At 50.2% G+C, this 18,378-nt stretch overlaps 8 protein-coding genes across 8 annotated transcripts; 4 read left to right on the forward strand and 4 right to left on the reverse strand.

Moving 5' to 3' along the window:
- Positions 1–162: 162 nt before the first annotated feature.
- VFPPC_16586 (hypothetical protein) lies at positions 163–372 on the forward strand (the record flags this gene model as incomplete). The annotated part of the gene is made up of 1 exon (XM_018294339.1): positions 163–372. One exon carries the CDS (start codon positions 163–165, stop codon positions 370–372), a length of 210 nt encoding a protein of 69 aa, XP_018139674.1.
- A 3,714-nt stretch (positions 373–4,086) lies between these two features.
- VFPPC_16584 (hypothetical protein) lies at positions 4,087–5,240 on the reverse strand (the record flags this gene model as incomplete). Its single annotated transcript, XM_018294337.1, has 4 exons — positions 4,087–4,275; positions 4,438–4,736; positions 4,785–4,838; positions 4,886–5,240. 4 exons carry the CDS (start codon positions 5,238–5,240, stop codon positions 4,087–4,089), a joined length of 897 nt encoding a protein of 298 aa, XP_018139672.1.
- Positions 5,241–5,457: 217 nt separating this feature from the next.
- On the forward strand, positions 5,458–5,901 carry VFPPC_07329 (hypothetical protein; the record flags this gene model as incomplete). Its single annotated transcript, XM_018286204.1, has 1 exon — positions 5,458–5,901. One exon carries the CDS (start codon positions 5,458–5,460, stop codon positions 5,899–5,901), a length of 444 nt encoding a protein of 147 aa, XP_018139671.1.
- Positions 5,902–14,296: 8,395 nt separating this feature from the next.
- VFPPC_14211 (non-classical secretion pathway, nce2 component) lies at positions 14,297–14,803 on the forward strand (the record flags this gene model as incomplete). The annotated part of the gene is made up of 1 exon (XM_018291980.1): positions 14,297–14,803. One exon carries the CDS (start codon positions 14,297–14,299, stop codon positions 14,801–14,803), a length of 507 nt encoding a protein of 168 aa, XP_018139669.1.
- A 160-nt stretch (positions 14,804–14,963) lies between these two features.
- VFPPC_16583 (hypothetical protein) lies at positions 14,964–15,233 on the reverse strand (the record flags this gene model as incomplete). The annotated part of the gene is made up of 1 exon (XM_018294336.1): positions 14,964–15,233. The coding sequence occupies one exon, from the start codon at positions 15,231–15,233 to the stop codon at positions 14,964–14,966; it is 270 nt and encodes an 89-aa protein (XP_018139668.1).
- Positions 15,234–15,564: 331 nt separating this feature from the next.
- Positions 15,565–15,998, reverse strand: VFPPC_07332 (hypothetical protein; the record flags this gene model as incomplete). The annotated part of the gene is made up of 2 exons (XM_018286206.1): positions 15,565–15,668; positions 15,770–15,998. 2 exons carry the CDS (start codon positions 15,996–15,998, stop codon positions 15,565–15,567), a joined length of 333 nt encoding a protein of 110 aa, XP_018139667.1.
- A 678-nt stretch (positions 15,999–16,676) lies between these two features.
- VFPPC_18110 (hypothetical protein) lies at positions 16,677–16,958 on the reverse strand (the record flags this gene model as incomplete). The annotated part of the gene is made up of 1 exon (XM_022429766.1): positions 16,677–16,958. One exon carries the CDS (start codon positions 16,956–16,958, stop codon positions 16,677–16,679), a length of 282 nt encoding a protein of 93 aa, XP_022285178.1.
- A 536-nt stretch (positions 16,959–17,494) lies between these two features.
- VFPPC_07334 (domain found in IF2B/IF5) lies at positions 17,495–18,375 on the forward strand (the record flags this gene model as incomplete). Its single annotated transcript, XM_018286207.1, has 2 exons — positions 17,495–18,137; positions 18,206–18,375. The coding sequence occupies 2 exons, from the start codon at positions 17,495–17,497 to the stop codon at positions 18,373–18,375; spliced, it is 813 nt and encodes a 270-aa protein (XP_018139666.1).
- Between the last annotated feature and the right edge of the window lie 3 nt (positions 18,376–18,378).

Below are 18,378 nucleotides of genomic sequence, written 5' to 3' on the forward strand. Positions count from 1 at the left end.
ATCCGCGGCGGGCCATGACAGGAAGAGAAAGGAGAGTCTTTCGATCGGTGGAGTCTGAGAGGTTGTGAGCAAAGAGACAAGGGAGAGAGAAAAAACAAAAAGCACCTGACGCAAATCGGAAAAACCGCTCTTCTCATCGAGTCGAGACAACGTACGGAACGCATGCGTGGAAAAGCATGTTTGGGGGCTAGATGCTCACGATGCAGAGGCGATGGAGTTTGGCTGGGCGGGCTGAGGCGTCTGCAGAGACGTGGATTGGCTGCGTTGAGGATTTTAACTTTTTTTGAAGCAACCGGCGTGGTCACAGTGGAAATTACGGAGTCAATCATCACTCTTCCAAAAAAGGCAGGGCCATGTGGAAGCCTGCCCTAGCTAAACTGGGCAGTTGCTGCAGGGAAGGAGCGGCTACATTGATCCATTGAGACTGCTAGTCGTGGTCGCTGGCCCAAATTGTCAGTCTCCGTGGGTCAAGTGAGACATGATCTCTTTTCCTTTTGGTCTCTCCATCCATCAAGGGCGACCGTCTCCTGCTGGCTTCGAACCGGCGTCAACGCTCCTCCAACACTCCCCCAACTGACAGCCACTGCGCCGCCGAGTCGGTGAAGGCTGATCTCGATACAATGATTAGTTCTGTCGCTAGCAACAGTAGCTCAACCGCCAGCAACGGGCGACAAATAGACACCCTACGGCAACGGGGACCTGCGTCGTCCTCGGGCCATCGCCGTGAGTAGCGGCGCCCAGAACAACATGGTGGTAGTCCGTTCTGGCAACACGCCCATGGATCTCATCTGTAGGTAGAATAACCAGCAAAAGATTATCAAGTGCATACAGCACAGTATCATCTATCCTCCCTGGACATTGGAAGAAATGCCACCACGGTCCACCGCTTGTACCTCCCCCGAGCCAGTCTGGGTGTGGTCATAGTCGATCCTGTTTTGCTTCTCATAATGGCACAACAGGCCGTGATTGTGTGCGAAGCGGTCCCCGAACTCGCCATCAACAGGGACGGAGAATGCCCTTTGGTGGCGGCGCTGGCTGGACACACGAACCTTGGTTTCACCCATCGAAGCCCCAGGATACGAGCCACTTTGTTCAGAATGGCGTACATGTGCCGATCGGCTCCTTTCCTACATGGACATGGACAACAGAGTTCCCAGACGACGACACATCATCTTTGCCTTATAAGATTCAATAGCCCAGCTGTATTCAAGCTCAGCCTGCTGGGCTGTGCAACGAAAGCTTGTCAAAAGTATGATGCCAGAGCCTTGAACTGCCTTTTGGACCCAGTATCTGCCATTCACTCCCTTTGGGCATTTTCATCCATGTACCCCAAACTATTTAGGTCCAGATCTGTCGGTGGTCAACCTAATTCACCTGTGGGCAATGTTTGAAAGCAGAGAATAGACAAACAAAGTGCGAACCGAAATATCACATAACGTGGAGCAAAAGGCTGCAGGCAAGCTTGCCAAGTGTACTCGGCAAAAACGCCGCAAAAAAGAGACATCGATAAGCATGAAAGACAACAGACATTTCCTCTGCGGTTAGCTCGCCATGCCAGCCCTTGTGCGGGTGTAAAGTTATATCCATGGAGTACAGCTGGCAGGTTTTTAATTTCCTGCTTTGCTGCAACCTCTGTTGGTGCTTTTGCAACACTGGCCGGCGTCGTTTATGCATGTACATTGCACTAGGATCTCTTAAGGAGGAGGATTCTGATCGTTTCCGAGACAAGGCACTCGAAAATGCTCCGTACATGGCTTGTTGAAAGTTGCCCAGGCGGAGTCCAGTTGCTGGACCACAGGGATGCAGCCCCGGCCTAATGAATAATAAGTCACAACTGGTTCATTGCACCCTGGTCATCTCAGTATCCACCGGCATTTGTAGTTGCCAACCCCGAACTGGGACGTTTTGGCGAGCTTCTGTGTTTGGCCGCTTCGTCCTCAGTGCAGGCTGACGCATTTGAAAGCTTCTGGCCGCGCCATGAACCTAATCACGACAATCGTCTCTTTATTTTGGCGATGGCGGATGGTCCTTTTAAGTTGATACTCGAACATGACTGTGTATAAAATCCAAATTAGCACACGGCGTGAGACGGGGAACCGCGTATGTACGTGGCTCCAATTGCCAGCATACGTAGTCATAACTCTAATTTCATTCAGCTCGAGATTAATATTTGAGATGCGTAAAGGCAGTATGAGCCACTTCTTACCAACGGAGGCACCACATCCCCGGCGATGTGAGCGCGGAAGCGACGAGAGTTTTGAGGGTGACAGACAACAACGCGAGGCTACTGGTGTACAGCATGGATCGCACATGAGTTCAACAAACATTGTTCGCAGGCCTCGTCATGAATACCAAACTTACTCGCTCTGGGCGCAGTCTGTGTGGCTATTGTCGTCCTTGCCCTGCTCTGCACGCCAAGGCGGTTGGTGGAAATAGTGACAAGTGGGCATCTTGGTGGGATTTAGACTTTGCAGGTGATGCAGCCTTTCCGTCAGCACTCCGACACCGACACTTGACAAACATGGATTGCAGTCTGTGTTGACTTCTCCGCGGCTTCAGAAACGGCAAACCTCACAACCAAGGACCAATCGCTTGCGGTGGCGGAGTGGGCAGTCCCCATCTGCACGGCTCGACGCCAGACATCTTCGACTCTGTACCACATCCCCCGTCTGTCAAGTTCACAAGCGTCTTGGCTCGGTAGTCTGGTGAACAGGGGGTGCGTCGCAAGTGTCAAATCCATTGACGCCTGTCATGTTGGCCAGGGCCCCCTTGTCAGCACTTTGTCGCGGAGTTTTGGGAGAGCCAGCAAGGAATGTGTTCTGTACCTGGGCATGTGGTTGAAGATGACAAACCAGGTGCATTATCACCCGATTCACACCCGCCCGAGGATCAACACACAGGGTTCCCTGTCTGCGTCTCAACATCTCAACACGCAAGATTGGTATTTGAGTTCGAAAAAATGCATGGATGCTTGTCAAAGACGCACAAAAACACACATGCACTGGAAGCAAATATGCACACACATATAGATTTGGGTTTTGCCTGGTTCAAATTGGCACTGTCTTTGTCCCAGACTACCTCCTTCCAGTCTATCACTCGTCGCCCGCTCCTTCCGAGAATAATATCGCACCTTCTTCTCTAGCCTCGTTGGACTTGCCTGCCCGACCGACACTCCAAGGTCTTTTGACGATTCTCGTGACTTCCTATCGCTTTTTTTGAGGGCTTCGTTCAAATGCAGTGCAACCCTGATTAGTGACGGCATGTTTACTGAACCTGGTTCTGATTAAGCCGATCATTGTCGCCATCCTCGTGTCGTCCGGCTGTTAGTCAACATGCCAGCACATGTATCCTGACCGACGGCCCCAGACCGTCCAAACTCTGTTCAAGTGCGTGGAGTCCCGGGCGGCAACAGTCCATCCCTCTTCCAACTTCGCACTCGCCAGACGAGCAATCTACTCGACTGTACAGGAAAGGAGTCCGAGGCTACGGTCTGGCTAGCATCACCTGGTGCAAGTCTGGGCCAATGGACCCTTGAGCAACTACGACCCTTTCGCACCTGGTAACACGATGATGACAGCAAATAGCAGTCCGGTCCAGTCCGCCGGTCACAGTCGATCATTAGCCAGTCTGTTTGACGGTTGGAATCCCGCGACGTCCTTCGGTACCTTTTTCCATGAATGGTATTTCGGCGTCTCGCCTCCTGCCAAGGGTCCATCAGATCCGTGCAAGGGAATGGCTGCAGAAGAGGAGAGTCTTCGTCAACGGCATGGCGTCTAGGGGAATCTTGCTGGACACGGCGGTTATCAGCCAAAAAATTCAGGTAATAATAACTACATCAAGCTTCAACCAGCGCTGATAGTCCTGCCTCAGCATCCCGATTACGAGACCCTTGAAATTCATTTGGCACCCGCTTCGTCGCCAACAGTTTCTCTGACACGGATGCCGCCACAGTGTCATGCCCAAAAGCTTGGTTAGCGCGTGTATAATGTGTGAATGGATGTATGGGGGTGACGCCACTACCCTGGTACGCGGACCAGTGCCAGTTTCGTCATAGCTCGCAACTCTGTTTGAGTGTTGGTGGCTTGCTCAAAACGATAAAGCGGTAGTCATTTGTATTGCGGACAGAGTCAAGACCTCAGCAGCAGAGCCTAAAATCAAAAGTATAATGGGCCATGCGACTCGAGCATATAGACTTTTGTCGACCAGCTGTGCTTTGGCCGTTGTCGGCTTCCCCACGGCCTGGCCTGGAGCAAGAGTTTTATTTTTAATCTCGGACTTTGAGTATCAAAACGGCATCCACGGCCATGGATCTCCATAACGCACGTGTCATGTGAGGACAAGTAACTTTTGTCTGAGTCGAAAGCGAAGTAATGATGACGAACGGGGGCAAAACTACGGCCTAGTTTGGCGGGAAATGCGTATTGCATGTCAAAGTGCTGCTTTGGCATCAACCAGCGGGTTTGTAGCCAAGGCATTACAACTTGGAAAACCAGATGTTGGACGGACTTGGACCCGACATATTGTCCGACGACCACCGACGACCCAGCCAGGGTGTGTCGCCAACAATAGCGTGGCCGGAGCCCCACGAAGCCGATGAAAAGTGGCTCGAAAAGCTTGGTACCAACAATGGAGAGCCGGTGATGGATTCTTTTGATGCAGCGCAGCCCCTTGGGCCCAACGTCCCGGCGACCTTGTGTCTGTCTTTACAGCCACGCCTGGTGCAGTGCTCGCCACGACTTACTCAGGTTCGGGCTCTAAGCTTTTGGTCTCCATGTCTGTTCCGCCATCCCAATGTTCTGGGTCATGTCTTCCGGCGTTTGAATTCGAACCGGAGACCGCTCCATACAGTACTGCTCCATTAACCCATCTATAAAGGATCAAGTGCTTGCTCCAGATTCTTGGAAAAGACCCATCCCATCCTGCAGCCATCTTACAAGCCCCCCTGGTTGCCTTCTAAGCAACGCTGCATATGCCACCATTTTCTCGTTGCCCAATCTCGAGTCCATTTTGGAGCAGACTATAGACGCCGGCTCCTGCACCTCTGGCCGCCATAGGTGGACTCCTTTTACAAAAACATTCTCGTCACGTCGCCTCGTGTAGGGAAAGAAACATCTCCTGTTCTGTGTGGGCAGCCACGAGACAGAAAAGCAAGGTTGCACAACGTTGCTTTGTTTGACTGCTACGACCAGGCGATCACCACCACCACCACCACCAACACCACCACCACTTGGGACAGACATTCTTTATCAGACAGAAACTTCCGAAAAGGAGGAGAACTTCCTTTTTGGTCTCCTGTTGCATCCTGGCCCCTGCCCCAAAATACTGCTGCCATCACACACCCCTGTCTGAACTTGCCTCGCTTTCCACAATCTTGTACCCACACAGTCCCTCCATACTCAAGGCGCTTTAACCGCCGATACAAACTTTTCGAAAGAGCACCCGCATACATATATATACATGAGCGGTTCGCCCACCGTCTCCAACTCTCCTCCTCAAAACATGTTGTCTGTCGCCACTCAAGACACCCATCACTATCACCCAAACCAACATCACCAGGCATATTACGCTCACTATCGTCCAATGCCTCACCGCGAAGATACCCCCGTCATGAGCGTTGCCGTGGGCGGCTCCCCTGCTCCAGGCAAGAACTCCCAAGACGCTGCTGTTGCTCAGGCACTAGAGATTGCTCGTGAGAGCCCAGATGGCGCCTCAGACCCTACCGTCAGCAAGATTCTCGAAAATGCCTTGTCCCAGATATGGGGCAAAGTCCAATCACAACCCAGCTCCTTTGTCATGACGAGGGACGAATTTGCCGTCTTCAACTTCTTCCAGCACCGATTCATTGGCGACAAGGACGCTATTGCAGCCCGAAAACGATATTGGGATAACTGCCGCGCCTAAGAGGCGTGACTTCTTACTTACACACGACCGCTGATGGGGCATTATCAACCCCATCGCATGCCTACTTGGCTCACTAGAAGCCAGCGACGATTCCTGGCTTGACCCGATCTTGGCGGGACGGGCTAGTGGAACCAAAATGTGCGATAGCCACAGTTTTCTGAACTGGATACAAGGAGTGAGACAGAATGGTCATGTCTTGGGGCGAGTTCTCCCGGGGTGGGCTACCTGTTCTTGGACACAACCCACCACAACCACAGCCATCCCAGGTTGATTCACCAGTGGCCAACGGGCGCAAGTTTACTGTTGGACAACGGTCTCGATGAATTTCAAGGGGCTGAATGGTGGCCCGGATCGACCCAGAATTTGGCTGGCTCTCTGCACCACATCTGGTCTGGTGACTTTTTGGGGTTGTTGGGGCCCTTGGCTGCATGGCCCGCCCCGCCATAGCCACCAGGCCAGACTTGACCGGACTGGAGTTTGACGGCACCGACTAGTAGATCGATTGCTACTTGCTTGGGCTTCAGCCCCTCAGCTCTGGAAATAGCCTACCTGACCATCTGGTCCCATCCCATCACATTCCATTGCTCCCATCCTGGCCTCACCCTCAAGCTACCCCTGGATCGCCACTTCTCTCGACGTGGTCTCAACAGAGACATCTATCAAGCCTCTTTTGGTTCACCAGTGGCTTTCACTGGCCACACAACAAATGCACATGAGATGGGTGGTTACACCAAGAGCCGGATCCTGCCTCTTACAAACAACCCCCTTGCCCAAGACACGATTCGCTGTTTTTTGCGAAACCGTGCATATTTGCAACCTGCAGCTGTTCCAGTTGGCGGAGGCGTCTCCTCATCTATCATGATCCTCGGCACTGCTGGAGTTACCCATGACGGTCTGTGCGGTTCCAGAGCCTGACCGCCAACCATGGTCGCACAAAGCCACGCAGACGAGCATTTACGGTGTTACCTTGAAAGAATATGTTTGTTGAGTGCGGCAGAATGCCGAGCTTTCGTTTTTATGATGGACCCCCTCCCCATGCATAACTGATGTACATTTTCTTGGCTACACAAGCCAATTATGAGTTACGAATTTTCTTTCCCCTGCCGTTTCGATTTCTATGAAGGACTTATAGACGGCTTTATGACCTGTTTACGATACATTGTTACAGTTTGCACACATTAGATATTATGCTAGGGCATTGGTAATGACAATGTTTGAATGAAACTTGCTCTACTTTGATGAAGAAATTCTGCGTGACTTTTCGAAGGAGGCATGTGGCCGACACCATGTTGGACCCTGTGATGTTCTAATGTCAATGCCGAACATTGCTATGGGGGATTGGTGGCGCCAAAGTATGGCACATGTCTTGACTCTTGAGATTGAGATTTGTGCTGAGCCTCACTTTGACTTGTGCAAACGATGGCAAACGTGGTTCGACCACACTCAACCATGTTCAATTCATACACATCAACATTAATTTGACTTTAGACATTGGTCAGGGATGACTTGTGATTGACAATGCTTCAGCGACGGCAAGACGTGATTGGCACAAGGCAGAGACAGGGAATCTTGCTCATCGAGTCATCAATTGATGGCCTCTGCGTTACGAGGATGGTCTAGGTCTGGTGAATGAGATGAAAGTGGTGTATCCGTCATGCAAAACGCCTCATATTGGCAATTGACTTCAACTCGTGACTCTATGACATGCCATGTCTGTCTGGGCTTGCTATCGACGAATCCGCAATGGCGCTGTAGATGCAGTAAAGTTGCAATGGGAATCACGTGTGCTTGAATGGCCAGGAGATGATGAATATTGCCGACGATGACCTTGCTCCTTGCTGCGTTGTCATTTGCGCAGGTTTCCCTCTGCTCTTCGCGAGTAACGACCAGCTGGCTGCTTGAATCAGAGCCTGGCATGTCATTGCTATTGTATGGGTACGACGATGTCACTATGTACTCCGTACTAAGTACCTAGGTAGTATGCATGATGAAATGAGGCGGCTGCATCATTAGCTGGAGGAGTGCGGTTTCCGTATTGCGGTATTGTTGACGAGGTTATGGGAGGCACAGGCGGAATGCCAAGAATGCCAAAGAGGAGGTTTGAGTTTATCGAGATGAGTTTGCTGCGATGGGGCAGCTTACTCGAGCTGTAGGGCATAAAGTTTTCAGTGGGAGTTTGTGTTATGCTGCTCGTCTGATTTAAGGTGAAGGTTTTCGTATAGATGGATTGGGTATATGTGGTTACTGGAATAAAGGGACTTGGCGAAAGTATCAACAACGGCCGCGATAAGTTGTATCGGAAGTAAGTTTACAACACATGTTACCGTAGTTTGAGTGCAATGACTCTTTCATAACCACAACCAAACACCGTTCACTGATTCAAGTACCGCAGGAACGGCACTTGGTTCCCCCCTTTGACCCAGTGGCGCTCAGCTTTCCCCCAAATTTCGCAAAACCTCGTGGAAACCACCTTTTCGTACCTGAGCCGCTGCTCTGGGTACCATAACTCGATGTGTCGATGAAACCACAAAAAAAAAAAACAGCGGGGGGATTGGAGCAACCCGCTAAGAACCGGTCTCTGTAGCCGACTGTTGGCGGGTTGGTCTTTTGTGTAACCTCTTTTTACAGTTTCTGTCGTCATTGATATGGAGTCGTTTCAGTGGGTTTGTGTTGATGATAAGTGGTTGAGAGGGGGGAACGGTCAAACTCTATTTCGGTGGAGCTCGAAAAGGGGGATGATGCTTCGAGAAGGATGCTGTTTTGGGGAGCGTCTTTTTTTCGTCTTTGCTCATTGGGACTTTGGGATTTTTTTGATGGGGAGGAGAGCGGAAGAGTCAGGGCCGTGGGGTGGGTGTGGATAGGACGGTGTCATGTATTTACACGGGGCTGGGGTGTATGACGGGGGTTTGGGGAGTTGTGTGTTTTTAAACTTTGGCACAGGGACAGGGGGTTTTGGGTCTTTTTGTGAAAAGTCGAGAATGGATGTGATGGGTGGGAGGGGAGTTGGGATTGAGAGTTTGGCAGGGGGACCGAGTGGGAGTTTCGGGCTGGGATTATAGAGTTGGCCGAATTGGTGTTGCTGGGGTTTTGTGGTTTGAATGAGTTGCCTAGGTTTGGGGATGCTTTTGTTGGCGGATGAAGGTTTGGACGGTGTTGCTGCTGTGGAGGGTACGGAACGAATTTGTCGGTGAGAGTGAGTCAATCTTGAGCTTGGATTTACTCATCGGTATATGGATGTAACTGCTGGATGTTGCCATTCACAAGCAGTCTCATCTGTACACAACCTGAAGGTTCGAGTGCAATCTTACAGAACTAAGATACGAGATACGGTAATCCCACGTCAGACCATATTGACATTACTTCCGAGCTTCTATTCCGATCTTCGGAATTGGCTCCCATTACTAGGCTGTAAAGTCTACGGTGTCTTTACTCTGGAAATATGACAGATTCCCGGCCGGCATCTGACAGAATACACTGTGTCGTAGCCGGAGCTACATTCCGGCAAATAACAAAATGTCTGACCGCTTTTTGTCTCATCTGTTTACCCGAGGGAGTGAGTAATTTCGACGGTGAAGCTTCTGATAGTTCGTAAAGATCCAGTGTAACAGGGACCGGTGCTGGTTCCCATTTTGGGTAAGTGGCTGCTCTGGAAATGTGATGCGATAGGTAGACTTCCTCTCCTTTGGGACGTTGAAACAGAATTGGAATGTGTTGTACTGGGCACATGCGTTGTATCACTGGCCAGTGTTTCTGTGTTGTAGGATAGCCGCTTTGAGTGTGTGGTAGCTGTTGAAGTTGACCGATGTGTGAGGATGTTTCTCTTTCTGGAACTGGGCATTGATGTTCGTGTGTTCTTGGGGCCCGAAGTTTAACTTTGCAGAGTGACGATGAAAAAGGGGGCGATTCGGTAGTATCAAGACTAGATAACGGATTGAGAGAGGTGATGAGACTATCCGTCTTTTCTAGTCCAGGGTGATGTGTCAATCGTGATAATGTTGGGGCTTAGATTTATTGTCTAACGACCTCGTACCTTTGGTGATGATACATAGCTGATGTAAAAAGCATCGTCTCTAAATTACCTAGGGAAAATATTATACCATTGTCTTTCATTGCCATGTTTTGCCATGTACACCCACAAGCATACTTACTGACTTAAAGATACTTACTCCGTACTCCATGAAACAGCCTCCATTGCGTATGCTTCTATGATCACAACTCCTGGCTTTCTAAGTCTTCTCATGATACAAGTCTTTTCATGTTTGTCCTCTCATCTAATATGCAAAGCCATAACCGGACTGCAACGTAAACAACAGAGGCAACTTGACACCTGAAAGCCACTAGGGGCTTTGCGATTGGTGGATTGCCTCTCGAAGCTGTCATGGTAAGGACAGCCATGATGTCCCCTTGACTAACTAGTCGGAGCATAGACTTGTTATTGCGCACCCGATATACGTCTGCCATTGAAAGATGATTTATAATTCTTCTACAGATGTCACGAATGAATCATGTGCAGGGTGGTGCATCATCTGTCTGTGTCGTCTATTACGTGAATCGACTCGTAAACAGGATACACTCTGTCTTCTCCTGGCCATACTGGGCGTTGAGGGTGAATTCTTTATCTATGCAAGTTACCGGTACGATGGCCATCATGAGAGCTTGTAAACTAAGCAGAAGATCCGAGTTTAGACGAGACTAGAACCTTTGACTCGGTTATATTCGTGGACGGTGCAGGGTAGCTAGGACTCTCCAGAACTCATAGCCAGCTGGACTCTTGCAATTGAATGTTCGATACTGTGTAACTATTGTGAATTATTGGGGATTGGTTAAGTCATCTACTATGCGGCGGCACAAGAAATCGTGAAATTGAAGACCGTGATCGTATGTACACCGAAAACGTGACCCCTGAGAAGTTTGGTGAATGTGCTGAGCGTCGGTAATACGCACGATGCCTTCCCAATTGTGGAGGAATGGAACTTGGAGACCATGGGCGTTACTTGGATAGTTCTGTGCATCATATAAAGAGTACTGTGAGGATGAATATGTAGAATTTGGGGTTTCGTTATATGGGAGAGGCCGAAAATGAGCCAACGTTTGCGTCCTTTGTCCACGATCTTAGTCCAGACAGCTTGCCACCAGAACTCACCAAATTATTTCAAGGTGACTGATTTGCTGTGTTGAAAGTGATCTTGTGCTGCCTAGCTACTGCATGTAACGTTTGGTTGCAGATTGAGGTGCATTATTGCAACCCGTATGTATCTAAATATGACTTACGAGCTGTCAGTCGGCAATGTAACTGTTACTTGCGCCATCTGAACAACACTAACAGGACACAGAACCGATTTGACTGTTCCTTTCCAAGCTTGGTCAGTTGATACATAATTGTCAAACCACCAGGACCACCCCTTCACATATTGCTGGTAGCAGTTCCAATTCTATAAGAGTCCTCGTAGGTGACACTCAAGTTACTAATCTTTGATACCAGTTATCTGGGAGTGACATGTCGGGAGTCACGCACTAGAGAGCTCGGCGAGGCGAAACTACGATGGCAGTGTAGCCCAGTGTTTCCAAGGGAAGCGCTTCAAGCTTATCGATGGATGTCGTATCTGATTGATAAGCCCAATACCTCCAGGTAGGCTCAGCCGTTGAGTTAATTTAGCAAGAACTTGGCTTTGCTGATATGGAAACAAGGAGTAGTCGAAGAACAGAGAGGTTCGTCGGGAATGTCGAGTTGGAATTATTTCATCTATATTGTCAACGTCGGAAAGTACACCTTTGACTTCCATATTTTAGCATGGATGGTAGACAGGATGTGTTCAAGCTTATCTGGCACCGCAGATTTCGGATCAACTCCCAGTTTGTCACGAGCGAGAAGCCATAGTTGCCGTGGATTTAGACACTCGGGTTACTCGTGCTTGCATAATTAAGAGGATGTGAAGGCGAGCGCACATAGAAGAACCGTAATAGGGATGCAAAAAATTGGACTATCCGAACAAATAACACTCATTTAAGAGCCATTACCAGTCCCCGTCTGTCGTTATATCCAAGTTCAGATTTAGCAGTATATTGTACAACTCAAACTTGTTGTCGAGGGTACAAGTTTGGCCACATTCGTTCAGCTCTTCGAGCGCACTTTTGTTGTTGAACCTTATCCTCGGGTGTCCAGCACTGAATGAAGGATCGCACGACAGAGGATCATGGCGTAACTCGGCTTCGATAGTAGCGGCTTGCAGCTGAATGTATTGCAGCGTCACTGATTCGGGTTATTTACCAATGGTTATCTTGTTTGGAGACATTAACTCCTTCATTGACGAGCTTTCCTTTGCATACTACTTGTGGAGCCTGCAAATGACTGTTCCTCTGGAATTGGGTGTTTTCTGGCAACCCAAGTGCAACGACGATCGCACCTTCCTGCGAAAGGTCCCCCAGCACTCTAACGCCGTCAACAGGAAGGAGCTATGGCCACGATGTATTGCACTGCACAGTGTTGCCTTTTAGAACCGTTTAGGGCTATTAGTATCCTGGGTCCCGGGGACGCACACAAAATTCCTGACGGAGAACAACTCCAGAAACCTCCAACACGCAATAACACTTCACAGACAAGACTGCTGATGTCGAGAACCTTTCGTGCAGAGTTGATTATCGGTCCGGAGTCCGGACATGAACGACCCCACTGACCCTCACGGACTACCCAACGATGCTTTCCTTTTTAAAGCTATTCCCGCGGGTTCGAGCCAACCGGCACTAAACCAAGACTAGCCCCGATATAAGCAGACATCTAATTTCACTACAGCACGGCGAACTTGTAAATCAAGGCATGGAACGATCTAGCTGCCAGCATGGAGCATCAGGGGCAAACCCCTTGAGAGTCAGCACGCGAATCATTTCTTTGCTATTCAACACAACACAGCCGAATTGAAGCATGCGTACCTACCTAGGTAGTCAACGATGGCTCTCACCACAGAATGACTTGATGCTTTCGGACATTGGGGGCTGTTGGACCCGCTTCGGCTGATCCGGAAAGAACCCTCACAACCCATTCTCCGCCTCAGAGGGAGCATTATTGGCATGGCAAAGGCCGATAATTGGCAAAACAACGGCCGAGAACAAATGACGACACCATTGCGCTGGTAGTTGGGACTTGGTGGCATTTTATGAGGTCCACAGAAGAGCCGGTAGGTTCATGTTTGGCCCCATCCGGCGCCCTCAAAACGAACATAGCTTTACCAGTCGCTGGTCGGCCATCTGAAGGTCCCGAGACACATGGAGATGGCGCAGCCACGAAAGCAAGGATAGCTGGCGGCAGGTGAAACCACAGGGCTGTGAGGATGCTGGAAGTGTTTGGTGTTTGTTCGGCAGAGCCCAGTTGGGGGTGCAGGTCGTGTCAGGGTTCTTCTCATCAACAAGCTGCCCGCACCAGATGACTGGCCATCAACACAGCAACAGCCACAGCAGCAACCCTGTGGCCGCGTGTGTCAATGCACATCTTCCACAAACAAACGGCGGCAATCTGGTTACCTCTGGCAGCCAAATGCGCCTTACATGCGTCAGATGGAACAAACAACCGTTTTTGCCAGTCTGATCATGGCGCGGCGCAGTCTACCAAAATCACAGGCGCTTGTTGAGAAATCATACCACTCGTGCTCTGATGCTGGCGCAAATGCCCAAGAGACTGGAGCTCCTTTCACTAAGCCCTCCATCTTTGGCGGGAAATATCGACCAGAGGATTCACGCCGTTGGTCCAAAACAGATTAGCGAGCTTGGTGAAGCATTTATGGTTGGTCGGAGCTGGAGGAGCTTGCCATAGCTAGCGGAGACAAGCCGGCTTGGACGAGCAGCAAAAACTGGGTTTTGGTCTCTCGGCGCCAGGCAAGCCCGGTGAGGTCATACATCATACATCATCCATTTGCTTGACCCCCTTGCAACTGCCGATCGCTCCGAGAGGCAGAGTCCAGACGGTCTCCCCAGCAGCGCCAAACAGTCACAGCAGCCATCATGGCCGAAAGCTCCTGGTTCAGACAAAAAGGGCCCAGTCGCCTGCCTCCCAAAGATCTCTTCCTCCCGGATTTTCATCCATTAGCAAAATAATTCTACTGCTTTGGCGAATATCGATTTCCGCGTGTGACATCTTGAGAACATCTCCCACGACTAACACCACGCTCATCTCAGCCAGTAGCGTTCCTCTACTTCATTGATCACCCTCACTACGCCCTGTCATTGTCTTACTCTGCTGGGCGCGCTACAACCATATTTTACGCACTGAATCAACCCACCTGCCAAGAGCCAACCCTTCCGTCTCATTGCAGGCTCTTCGATACTTAAAAGACATTTCAACTCCTCACAAGGCGGCACGGAAACCACCCTCTGTACTTCTCGATAACTCATACCATCCGCCAAAATGTCCGGCTTTCTGAATGTCATTGTCCGCGGTTGTGGTCTCCTATGGACCCTACTCATCACTGCCCTTATTGGTAACGTCATTGCCAGTAATGTGAACGGACCGATGGCCACCATCAATTTCACCATGTTTGTCGCCGCCCTCTCGTGGGTCGCACTCTTGTATGGCATTGCTTCGGCCATCATCTCGAGCTTGAGCGTCGCCATTGTTCTCCTCGCCCTTGATGGCCTGGCTGTTCTCTTCACCTTTATCGATGGCATTGTCCTCGCTGCCAAGCTTCGGGCACCAAATTGTGGCAACCTCAGACACGCCGACCTTCCAGACAACTGGATCGGCTTTGGTTCCGGAGACACTGAGAAGCGGTGCCGAGAGATCCAGGCCAGCACTGCATTCATGTGGTTTCTCTGGGCTTGCTTCTGCGTTGCGCTCTTCTTCACTGTCAAGGAAGCTCGCGGCGGATTCGGTGGATCGATGCGCTCTGGTAGGCCTAACATGTCCCAGGTCTAAAAGCCTATCCCTCCCCAATAAGGAGCCGGAAATCAGAAATCGGAAACTTGCCTTTCCATTTTGTTTTCTTCTCGCCGTGAACCAAATCGACTCTTTTCCGGGTTTGAAGTTAATTACAAGTATTCCAGGCGTTTGAGGCTTCTACGAATTCAATGATCAACTAGCAGTACCGTGTTGCTTTTGTGCTTTGCCCAAGCAATAGCTCATAGTCGCGGGTATACCAAGATAATGTGTTTTGGCTGGAGAAGTTAGGGCTTACGAAAAGGCGAATCGCCAGTTTACGAATTCTCAAAACCACACAGGGATATGGGAGGTATCTGGAACTTCGCTTGGGAGTTGGGATGGTGCGGCGGTTTTTGGAATGTGGAAATAATGCTATTGTGTATACCAAACTTAATGACGGCAGCGCCTTGAGGGCATCTGTGGACATGGAGCAAACATAGACAGTTATGATTGCTGTAGTTATTTTACTAATCTATCTTCGTTTATGATTCTTCAATGACTTGATGCTCACATGTTGTAAGCTGTCTCAAGAATGTCTTGATCAAATATATTTTGTAGGTGAGTGCTCGCATATATTGTGCTACTTAGGGTGATCTATCGAAGATATGCTCATATGTTTACCTAAACGCCTGAGCACGAAATTGTGGTGATGATATGTACAAGGAGTCTCCGTCACATCCACGCGGCGTGCGCCATAATGCACGCTGTTCCTGGACACGGGCGTCTCTACAATGTTGCAGGTTGCTTTGCTGCCATTTCTATAAGGTAGCAGCCGTCTCTGCTATGCCAACAGCCTTAAAGGCCTTCTTGTTCGTCCACCGCACTTCGACTCCATGCATCCATTCCATGTATCTTCCCCAGCCTGATGGTGGTTGGTTAGCTCTATTGTCCTTGTAGACTTGCCGTCCCTTGGCCGCAGATGGGACCACAGTCAAAGACAGACAGGAGAAGAAAAAAACATACTCCAGTAGGCGAATTTTCTGCCAAAATATTTCCCCATCCATGGGACAATCATCATGGTCAAGAGCAGTTGTAGCTGCTCTAGGGATCGGTCCCATTCGGCCTGGGCGTCGGAGTCGGCGTCGGAGTAAATATCGCTTGTGGTTGTCGATGTTGAGGGTAGAGAGTCTATATCGTCCTCCTTTTCGTTATAAGTATCTTGGAGGTCGATGAGGGACTCGGCGGCAGCCATTGTGATGGTCGGGGCGGCGAGGTGCCTTTGGACGAGGAGGTAGACGGTGAGACCAGTAAGGGCGGAGAAGGAGGAAGCGGTATTCAAGAATACTGGCGCATCTGATTGTGGGTGACGACAGCCCCGATAACAGCTTCGAATGCCCTCCCTGCAGCGATCCTACGACGCGGCTTTGGCTGTGAATTGGAGATGCGTATTGCTCTCCGATGCTCGCCTTCCGTGTTGGCGGCTCAGCTCCCTCAACACACGCTGTTTACCTCATGATTGGCTCATCACGTCTGGCCACCAGATCCAGTACATAATCACGTGATAGTTCACCTGATGGCCATCAGGTCGAGTCACAGGCCTGAGCAGCCCACCATCACTGCAGGCGCACTTGGCGAGATGTTGGTCGGCTCGCCTGAACTTCCTCTCATCACTCATAATTCCTCTTCCGCAGCAATACCGGACCGGCTGAAGTTCTAACGGCTTGAACTAGTGCGCTGCGTCTTCTTGCATAATCCTGGCTTGAGCGTCAGACCGACTGAGCGAGACTTTGCAGCAACTGACTCACATATACGAGACTTGGGTGGCACTTGATACAAACGGGCAGATATATCAAAGTTTGGGCGGCTTGGGACGGCAATCATGGAGGGCCAAGTGAGTAATTATTCCTTTCATCTTCTTCCGACGTTTGCCTTACATAACACTGCTATTTTTTGCACCTTGGGTTGGAATAATGTACCATTGTTCTTTGGACTGCAGCTCGTCTGGTCTGATGGAATGATACGTGGGCGCCAGTTGGCTCAGTGAGCTCATGCCTGCCTGTCTGCCTGTGTAAGCCCTGGCTGGACCAATCCGAGGTCCCCTCTTTTTCCCTCCCCTCGCCGCTGGGCTGGGCTGGGCTGGCCACCGTTGCTGCCCCTCCATCTCTCCTTCCCGACGCCGGCCGCAAGTGCAGGACAGTGCAGTGCAATGCATGCACTGATTTGCACAAGTGCTAAATGCACACGAGCACAACAATACTTACGAGCACAAATAATTTTACCCCACCTTCACCTCTGACTGGCCAAATCCACAACACCATCCACCATTTTTGCCATCATCCCTCCCACTCTGTCACATCACCCGCTTTCTATTGGTGTCTACTGAGGAATCTTCTGGTCCTGTTGGTGTCCTTTGGATCTCTCAAGTTTGACTCATCTTTACCTAAACAACTTTTTTGTACCTTCCCCTTCCACGACGACGACCGACCGTTAGTGCGTTCGAATCGAACATTTGAATAGTACTGTTCGTTTTTGCCTCCCCAACGAAATATTGACCCCTAGGACTTTTTTTATCACGCTCGAATCCCATAATTTTGGTCCAATTTGTCTGCAGAAGCGATTGAAATATTACCTGTACTAATTACCGACTCTTTTGCCTGTGATTTGCAGGACCCAGCAGAGCGAAAGTCTCGCAAATCCGTAGCCTTCACCGACGAACAACTCGTAGTTGACGCCGACGGCTCAGTCACGATGGTGACCGCTACCGAGGAGCCCAAGGAGACGGCTCAGTCCCATACGCCTCGTACGCCGCCGTTGTCCGCCGCCCTGGGAGCCTTTACTGACGCCTCAGCTCAAGCCGCTACCGACGATGTCCCCCCGCCAGCCGACGGTGGTCTCGATCTGTCCCTTATGAAGAAAAAGAAGAAGAAGAAGGTCAAGAAGGACGCTGGAGAGGAGGATGACTTTGCTGCCAAGTTGAAGCAGCTCGAGGTGAAGGATGCCGAGGAGGCCCCCGCCGACATCGAAGAGGACGCTGGAGATATGGATGCTGGTACTGGTATCTGGGCACATGACGAGGTCAAGAACATTGGATACACCCTTCTCCTCCAGCGCTTTTTCCACCAGTTGTCACAAAAGAACCCCGACCACACCCTCACTGGTGCCAAGAGCTTCAAGATCCCTCCTCCGCAGTGTATGCGCGAAGGCAACAGAAAAACCGTCTTTGCCAACATTGCCGATATTTGCAAGCGCATGAAGCGTACCGAGGACCATCTTACTGCCTATCTTTTTGCAGAATTGGGAACCAACGGCTCTGTTGACGGAAGTAGGAGATTGGTCATCAAGGGTCGCTTCCAGCAAAAACAGATTGAGGGTATGGTACGAAAATACATCAGTACGTTGCCCACCCCAGGTTCTTCTTTTACCCCCCGAATAGACACAGATGTGCTAACATTTTGCTAGTCGAATATGTCACCTGCAAGACTTGCAAATCCCCCGACACCGAGCTCAGCAAAGGTGAAAACCGTCTCTACTTCGTCACCTGCAACAACTGCGGTTCGCGACGTTCCGTTACTGCCATCAAGACCGGTTTCTCTGCCCAAGTCGGCAAGAGAAAGAAGATGCAGGGTTAATTT

This window comes from Pochonia chlamydosporia, chromosome 7, assembly GCF_001653235.2.
Source record: "Pochonia chlamydosporia 170 chromosome 7, whole genome shotgun sequence".
Taxonomy (NCBI): Eukaryota; Fungi; Ascomycota; class Sordariomycetes; order Hypocreales; family Clavicipitaceae; genus Pochonia; species Pochonia chlamydosporia.